The 8,579-nt window shown below is 53.4% G+C and overlaps 1 protein-coding gene across 1 annotated transcript; it reads right to left on the bottom strand.

Annotated features, from left to right (window-relative positions):
- Nucleotides 1-917: 917 nt before the first annotated feature.
- Hcrtr1 (hypocretin receptor 1) lies at nucleotides 918-8,235 on the bottom strand. The gene is made up of 8 exons (XM_021160815.2): nucleotides 8,156-8,235; nucleotides 7,510-7,747; nucleotides 7,192-7,370; nucleotides 5,731-5,974; nucleotides 5,335-5,450; nucleotides 3,791-4,017; nucleotides 2,743-2,864; nucleotides 918-1,147 (listed from the first exon to the last, which is right to left on the bottom strand). Exons 2-8 carry the CDS (start codon nucleotides 7,706-7,708, stop codon nucleotides 984-986), a joined length of 1,251 nt encoding a protein of 416 aa, XP_021016474.1. The 5' UTR covers nucleotides 7,709-7,747; nucleotides 8,156-8,235; the 3' UTR covers nucleotides 918-983.
- Between the last annotated feature and the right edge of the window lie 344 nt (nucleotides 8,236-8,579).

Below are 8,579 nucleotides of genomic sequence, written 5' to 3'. Positions count from 1 at the left end.
GTCCATGGCGCTCTCTTTGTATTCTGTGAGTTCATAGAAAATAAACAGAGCCCTGATTTCCAAGAACATTACACAGAGTAAATCTGTCAACCCACTGCCTATCCACCTACCTCCTTACCTTCCGGTTCAGAGGCCATCGGACAGGGAATATAAAGTGTGTCAGAGATCAGAGTCCTGGCCACCAGAGGCTGGGCATGACCAGAGGTAGCATAGCCGGCAGTCAATTCATCTGGGGTGGGGGTGGGGTTTCACGATAACCCCATTCCAGAGCCTTCTCCTGCCATCCCCCGGCTGCCCCACCTCCCACTACTAACCTGAGCAGCACAGATTTTGTGCAATGACAAAGAAAGAGAACATTCAGTGCCAGGCTTTTAATTACAGCTGCTCCGGGCTGCTGGCCTCCATGCTGAACGAATGGCCACATGGAGAGTGTTTAAGCATTCCACAATGCCAACGAGCTCTAGCCTGTGCAGCGTGCAGTCCACACCTGGAGAGGGTGGACTGTGCTTCAGAGCTCACTGAGAAGGGCTGAACCCAAATTAGTTCACAGGGACACATTGGTGCAACAGGCCATGTGCAGTCCCGGCTTCCGGTGGCCTTCAGGCCAGGTGAATATGTCTGTGGGGACCTTTGGAGCAGACTCCAGCCTGGAAAGGCCTATAATTGAGTAGGAGAACAGGTCTTTGGGAGAAAAGCCAAGCTCTGATAGGGTGAAGTGACACTGTAGGGTAGAGCCATATGAGACAGGGACGACAGTAACCAAGCCCACAGCAGTAGACGGTTTACAACACTCTGCTTTCTTGAGCAGCTTAAGCCCCTATCCACCCAGCTTAGGGGACACAACCTCAGAGAGGGAATGACTCTGGCAGAAAGCCAGGACTGGCATCGCACAGCCTCTCACTGAACCGCAGCAGTTTTCCTGTGACTGCTGGGGTGGACCCCAGGCAAAGGACCAGGTCTCCCAGAGCCTGGGCCGGCCCCACTCAGGACAGCACGGTAGTGACGGTGGTCAGCACGACATGCTCAGAGACCTTGGAGACGGAGCAGCGGCTCTGCAAGGACAAGGACTTGTGTCTGGCGGAGGAGCCGGGACCCAGACCAGGCAGGCAGCAGGAGAAGGCAGCCTTAAACTGTTCCCGGAATTTGCCTTGGTTGGGAGACAAAAGACACAGCCATAAGGGGGAAAATGCAGCAGGAAGGGGGTTGACCTCAAGGAACACCCGCACAACTCTAGCTAGAGCTGCCTGGTGGAGCCCAGAGGGAGGGGTAGAGCTTAGAGGGAGAGCCCAGGGCTACCTCTGCCCTGCCAGCCAGAAAAGCTGAAAGGGCCCCAGCCGGTTCCTGGAGCAAAATGCAATTGTCTTGATTCCTTGACTGCATTCTGGCAAGGAGCCTGGCTCAGGTCATGGTGTCTGGCTCAGGGCCTCACCTGTGTGTCTCCATGACGGGTGTGTGTGTGTGTGTGTGTGTGTGTTTAGGGAGGGAGCTCAGAGTTCACACTGTTGCTGTCCCCCACCCCATCCCCAGCTCTGCCCCAATGGTGTGGAGATGAAAGCAGCAGGCCTTGCCGGGTGACAGTCACACTGCACCAGGGGCTGTGTCAGTCCCCCAGGCTCCGCTCCCATCCCCCACCCAGGAGCCTCCTCACACCTTGCCAGACTGTGTTTCCCATCACAGATTAGAGGTGCAGCAGACTGAGGTTTGCCTCAAGCCACCCAGCCAGAAGTTGAACCTGGGCATCTAGCCCCAAGCCCATCTCGCAAAGGCGAGGGTGGAGTAGAAGAGACTGCTCATGCGTTTATGCCAGGGGACAGAGGTTTTCTTGAAACCAAACCACCCCCAACTGTGTTGCCAGCCTGCTGTGATCTAGGATCCCACTCAGGGAAGAGCACACAGTAGTTGCTCAGCAAACACAACCTAGGCAAGGAATATATGCATCTAGGTGGCTGCCTGTTTCTTCCTCCTCAATAATAGTCCTCTCTTCTGTCTTGTCCTCTGAGCTGGGAAGCAGCCAGGCAGCCTGGTAGAGTACTTCTTGATTCCCAGTGACAGTTAACGCTAGTGATCTCTGACCCTTTCTCAAATGCCCCATTTTTGAAAGAATTGCGTCCACTCTTGGGCAGTCATCTTGACAGTTCCTCTGAAGCCCTGTCCCAAATCTGAGGTCCAATGAGTCAATTCTGCTAAGCCAAAGGTAGGAGACCCACTGAGATGGGCTAGGGGTAGGTAGGGTACAGGACAACACAGTGGGAATAGGGCTGAGGGGGTCTGGACTCCCAGAAGAGAGAAGAAGTTTGCTTTGTGGCCCATGGATCCAGGGGTAGTCAAGCCACTCTACCCTGTGTCTCTGCTGATGACTGCCCCTTGTCCCTTAGCGAGACTACACAATCTCCCCTCAGACAGGGTCTCCAGGGTCCTCTTCCCTCGGGTCTGGTTCCCTTTAGGAACAAAGATTGCTGTGTCTGGGCCAGCCAGAGAGGAATTAGTCGGAAGTCTCACTGAGCATGCTCCCTGGGTGGGCCCAGGCCCTGGCCTTCCTCATAGGCACTGGTGTGCAGGTATGCCACACTCCATCTTGGGTACATCTGCAGGTCAGAGCTCAGATCATGGCTCCTGGGAGGGGCCTTGTATGAGTGATAGGTTTCCGGAGAGAGCCTGGGAAGAGGTGCATCCTCCCCTCCAAGCCCACGATAGACCCAGGGACCATGGCCACCCCGGTCATCACGTCTTTAGTCCACTTACCACTGAGGAAGTTGTAGATGATAGGGTTGGCGGCACTGTTGGCGTACACCAGCCAATGGGAGAAGGTGAAGCAGGCGTAGACGGCTTCCCGGTCGCTGGCTTGGCGGAACATCCCGAACACTCTATTGCCCGGGAGAAGGATGGTGCGAAGCAGATCAGGTGGATACGTGGGAGGTTGGGGGGGGGGCCCAGAGCTCTAACTAGAAGATGTCCCCATTGCTCACTGCTGTCCCCTTGGGGCACTGTCTGAGATCTTGGCCGCTGGTTTTGGTACCCAGACATGGGTTATAACTAGAATGGGCCTTGGGACAGTGACCAACGATTTGCTCAGACTCCAGCTATCTGATCCCCCTGGGACCACTCCATCCACCTACCAGAAACAACACACCATGGACAGCATCCATTTTTTTCAGCTAAAGCAGCTGAGGCTTAGAGAATTGCGTGCCCAAGATCACACAAGACTGGACATGGCCAAACCCAGACTGACCCTGCCGGTCCTCCATGACCTTCCAGTGACAACTCATGGCTCCTCATCTGCTGCATCCTCGTGTCCTTCTGCCTAACCTGTGTCCTCCAGACCCCTGATGCTTGCTCCTGACTTTGAACTCACGATCCTCTTGCCTTGGCCTGCTAAGTGCTGAGCTTACAGGCATACATCTCCCAGCTTCTCAGAGAACAACAATAACAACAGCAGCAACAACAACTATGTATCCGAGACAAAACCAAACCCACCAGCCTCCCTTATGCTCTGTTCTCTTTTGGAATTTCATCTTTCTTCAGGACCCTCACAGCCTGATACTACACTGCTTTTTCTATTGCTTTGCCATCTTTCTCGCTGGAACACAGCCTCTATGAAGACAGGGCTCCTGTCCGTCATTTGTACCCAGTCATCCTAGAACTTCATAGCCAAGTGCACAGAGGAAGGATTTTCTAATTGCCCTTGGAGCCAAGCCAGATATTCCGGTGCACAGATAGAGGAGGTGGAAACAGGGCAGAGTAACTGCCTGCCCCAGGGTGGAGTTCCTCCCTACCCACAAGCTCCCCTTACCTCTTAAGGACATTGAGGACACTGATGGGCAGATAACAGAGTGCAAAAACCAGCAGGACCACCATCAGCATCTTAGCCGTCTTCCTCCGAGCTCGCATCTGCTTCACCTCAGCCAGGAAGGCTCGGGCCCGGGGCTGGGGCTCTGTACACAGGCCCTGGTGCTGAGCCTCCAGTTGTTCCGAGGGCCGCTTCCAGTTCCGCACCAAGGCTGATGTGGTACCAGGGATCTAGCCAACACACACACACAGAGGAAGGAAGGGTGGATGTCACTCCTTCAGAGAGTCATTCCCTATGGTTAGGGCCTAGTGAGCAAGTCAGGAACATACAAGGACACTGTCACACTGCGGGGTCTGAACACCCCTCTAACTGCTCCCCCATCCTCCTGAGATCTGCAGCTCCGTCTTTGGGACAGGATGAAAAGCTGAGTCATGAAGAGATGTCCATGTCACACTGTCGGGAGCCCTGGGAATCAGGAAGGGCTCGGGGAAGGCCTGACTCCAGCTCTCTGCCTAGGCAGATGCCTTGCAACCACCCCACAACCAAGAGGCATGGATCCAGGATGCAAGAAACTAGAGTTTAGAGACTGCTCATACATTCGTGAGCTGTGACTTCTCTAGTCCTTTGCTTCCTTAAGGTAGACCAGCCAGGAAAGGCTCTAACTGGGTATGCCTGCATCTCCCCACCCATCTCCCCACCCAGTGCCCTGCATGGCCTAGGCATGGGTTAGCACTGTGCAGAACGTACATGACATCCCAGAATGTCACTGAGACCTGTCAACCTCTGACACATGTTCTCTCACTGCCTAGATACTGGCCCAGGACTTACTGACACAGTACAAACGGCTCCTAGCACCCATATTTCTGTGAACACAACCTCAGCAACCCCACTAAGGCTCCATGTAATGAGGAGAAAGTCAGGCCTGGAACCAGTTGGCCTGGCTGGCCTTAGCAGTCACACTCAAGGGTGGGTAAGCGCGACTCACTGGGCAAGTGGTCCGAAACTGCAAGGGTTAACATTCTGATCCTAAGCTGAGCTCTGGAGCCTGGCTTGGGTTTTGACCTCTGATTTTCTGCTGGCTAGCTGAGTGCTTTCCAGGGGGACATTGTGTTGCTTCTCTGGGTCTGTTTTCTCACATTTTTAGGGGGGAAGGGAATAAGATATGGCGGTTAAAGCTGGCTTTATAATCCTAGCTACACAGGAGACTGAGGCAGGAGAATTGGATGTTCAGTCTAGTCAGGCCAACTTAGCAAGACCCTGTAACATTTTTAAAAAGGACAGAGGGAACCTGGATCAGGGAGAAAGGCTCTGTGCATATTCTTTAGTGCTGGAACACTTGTCTGGCTTATGCCAAAGCCCTGGAAGGTAATTGATTAATTAAAAGAGGCTGCAAGTCATTTTGGGGCCTCCAGCTCCCCACATCCCTGGGCCTGGCCTCGCTATATTCGCAGTGCAGATAATATGTTCCAATGTCAGGGACCATCTACTCCCTTAGAAAAACAGCTTCCCCCTTCCCAGCCCAGATAGCGACAGCAAATGAGCTTCACCTGGCGGCCCCAGAGCTTGCGGAAGATCTGAAAATAGGCCATTGCCATGAGGCCCAGTGGGGCCAGGTAGGTGACAATGAAGAAGCAGCTGTGATAGATCTTGGGGTAGAGTTCATCTGTAGGTCGCAAGACACAAGGGTCAAGTTCACCCTGGGGGTCCCCGTCTGCCTCAGCAATGCCACCCTGTCCCAACATGAACCAAAGCAAGACCTGGGGACAACTGAATTCACATAAGCACCATGGTTAGGGAGAGAGCCTAGAATTGCCCAGTCTAGCGGTGCCCCAGCCGGAGGGATCCCCAGCTGATGTTCACACTAGAGGAGATACCTACCCTGGGGGTACCCACCCTGAAAATCCCCTGCCCTGGGTGTATACACCTCCAGAGGTGCCCATTACCTGCCCAGTGCTCATCACAGACAGAGAAGAGCCGGGTGCGATTGGCTAGCTCAGGCAGCACACTGCTGCACTCCATGACAGCAGCCTGGGGCACCATGACAGCCAGCGACACAGCCCAGATGCCCAGGATGGAGCCACGGGCACGGCGAGCTGTGCTCTTGAACAACAGTGGGTGGCAGATGGCATACCAGCGGTCCAGGGCGATGAAGCTGAGAGTCAGCACTGCCACTGACACCGACACAGCCTGCCCCACAGGGACACAACATCAGAGGTGGGGTGGGGCAGGGGGAAACAGTTCACAGCCCAGAGCTACCAGTGCAGCAAATCGTGACTCCACCCCTTTGTGCTGTGTGAATTTGGGCAAGTCACTCACCCTCTCTGAGCCTCATCTGCAGAATGGGAATATAGCATCTATCTGGCAGGATGCTGGTGAGAATAAATGAAATCATGTATGGAAAATGTCCAGTTGGAGACCTGACACACACAATGAGACTGTGTGTCAAACACACCTCTCCCTATTTTTTTCTAAATAATTTTTTTTTTTTACGTACATTGATGTTTTGCTTGCATGTATGTCAGTGCGAGGGTGTTGGATCCCTTGGAACAGGAGTTACAGACAGTTGTGAGATGACATCTGGGTGCTAGGAATTGAACTAGGGGCCTCTGGAATAGCAGCCAGTGCTCTTAACCCCTGAGCCATCTCTCCTACCCCTCCTTTCTCTACTTTTAAAACCTATGATGTAGGTGTCATGGTACAGTGAAGACATGAGACACGTGATCTCCATCCACAGAGGGGACCAGTTGGGCAGAAAACCTTAAAGCAGTGTAAAGTCCATGAGGCATCACTGTCACCCCGGGAGGTCACCCCTATGCTGTTGGGAAAGCTCTCTTGGTCTGAGCGGCACAGATGAATCGGCTGGTAGTATAGGCAGGCATTGCCTCCAGGGTGCTCTGTTTCCCAGGATACAAGAAGAGGACCAAGGGCTACTGAGAGGCCGTGGTGGTCTCTGGCTAGTCCTCCTCCCATTCCACTGACATCATCTGGGTGTCCTGGTGTCCAGCATTGGGGAAGGAGACTAGAGAGAGAATTCTGTTTGTCTCTCTTGGTCCCTACTGGAGTCAGGGAGCAGACCTGTTAAGGGCAGGTCTGTCACTGTGGGCTTTTGTCTCCTCTCTGCATGTGCCTGTGGACCTGAAAGTAACTCTGTGTGTGTGTCTGTGTGTGTGTGTATGTGTCTCTGTGTGTGTCTCTGTGTGTGTGCGGTCAAGTTTGTCTATGTGTGTATGTGGGGCTGTGTCTGTGTTCCCAACTGTCCAGCCTGGTGGTTTGAATAGTCCCACAAGAGTCCTAAGCCAGTGTAACTTGACTGAAAGGCAAACATTAAGCTTACTGATAGCCACCAAGGTCATAGGTTTTGGACAGATGTGGTAGAGGGTGGTGAGGGCCATGGGAGAGCTAACCTGGAGATAGGGAATGACCTTGCACAAAGCCTGGCCGAAGAGCCACGATTCGGTGATGTCCACTAACAGGCTGGCAGGCAGGCAGATGGCAGTCACCAGCACATCTGCCAGGGACAGGTTGACAATGAAGTAGTTGGTGACTGTCCTCATGTGGTGGTTCCGCCACACAGCCAGGCAGACTGCAGAGAGCAGCAAGGTGAGGGGAAGCCAGTTAGCAGAGCCACACACATTCAGGCCCCATCCCGACCTCACCAGCAAGAATGGGTATGAAGGAAAGGCCCAGGATTCCCTCTAGTTCAGAAGAAAACAGACACCTACCCAGGGTATTGCCCACCAAGGCTATGAGGAACACAGCCACGTAGGCTGCAATGAGAACCCACTCGTACTGCTTCGGGTAGAGATAATCGCGCCACAGGTATCGGAGGAACTCGTCCTCATAGTCTGGAGGCAGATGGAAGGGTTCCCCACTGCTAGTGGGGACTCCAGGCTGGGCCCCAGGAGTGGCGGAGGGTTCCATGAGTTTAGGAGCCACTTCAGCTGAGGAGAGTCCTGGGCTCTGTGGAGAAAGAGAAACTCCCACAAGCCCTCAGCCCACTCCTTTCAAAGGACCTGGTCTTGCCCTCAGGTCTTTGGGGTCTTAGACCAAACTTCCTGAGGGAGAGGAGGTAGGGAGGAAAGGAAGGAGGGAAGAAAGGAGGGAAGGAAGGAAGGAAGGAAGGAAGGAAGGAAGGAAGGAAGGAAGGAAGGAAGGAAGGAAAGAAAGAAAGAAAGAAAGAAAGAAAGAAAGAAAGAAAGAAAGAAAGAAAGAAAGAAAGAAAGAAGAGGACATTAGGGACTTTGTCTACCTTCTGTCTCTTTATTCTTAGTCATGGGATGGGAATGGTGGAGCTAGGCACCTTTTACCTCCCTCCTTGAGACTCAGTTTCCCCACCCAGTGGTCCAACAGAGTATTAAAGTTACCTACCTTCCAGAGCCACGATGAAGAGTATTGAGCTCTAAGGTTTGGAAACTACTTCACCCAGAGCCTGGTACACCCAGAAGCTGGCCCTCCAGTCAGTATTCGGTATCATTATTAGCGAGCCCTGTTGTATGGATGGAGAGACGGGAAGCTGAGAGGTTGATTCTCTTGTTCAAGGTCACAAAGCCAATCCAGGACTGTCTGAGTCCTCCGGCCACCACAGATTTAGGAAGGAAACCCATCCCCAACGACAAATAATTCTTTCTTGATTCAGTCCTCAAGCCTTGATTAAGGGCTGGGGAAAGGGTTCAGGGAGATATTGAAGACCTAGGTCCCGCCCACTAGACTTGCCAGATCCTCCTCAGTGCGCGTACACGCGCGGGAACGCACAGACCCGCGAAGAGGAGTGCGGGTAAGCACCTTCCTAGGA

The sequence above is a fragment of the Mus caroli genome, unplaced genomic scaffold (assembly GCF_978045245.1).
Source record: "Mus caroli unplaced genomic scaffold, Mus_caroli_1 scaffold_6, whole genome shotgun sequence".
Classification (NCBI taxonomy): domain Eukaryota; kingdom Metazoa; phylum Chordata; class Mammalia; order Rodentia; family Muridae; genus Mus; species Mus caroli.
Note: the sequence above shows the minus strand (reverse complement) of the source record. Positions and strands in the feature narration are given on the sequence as shown.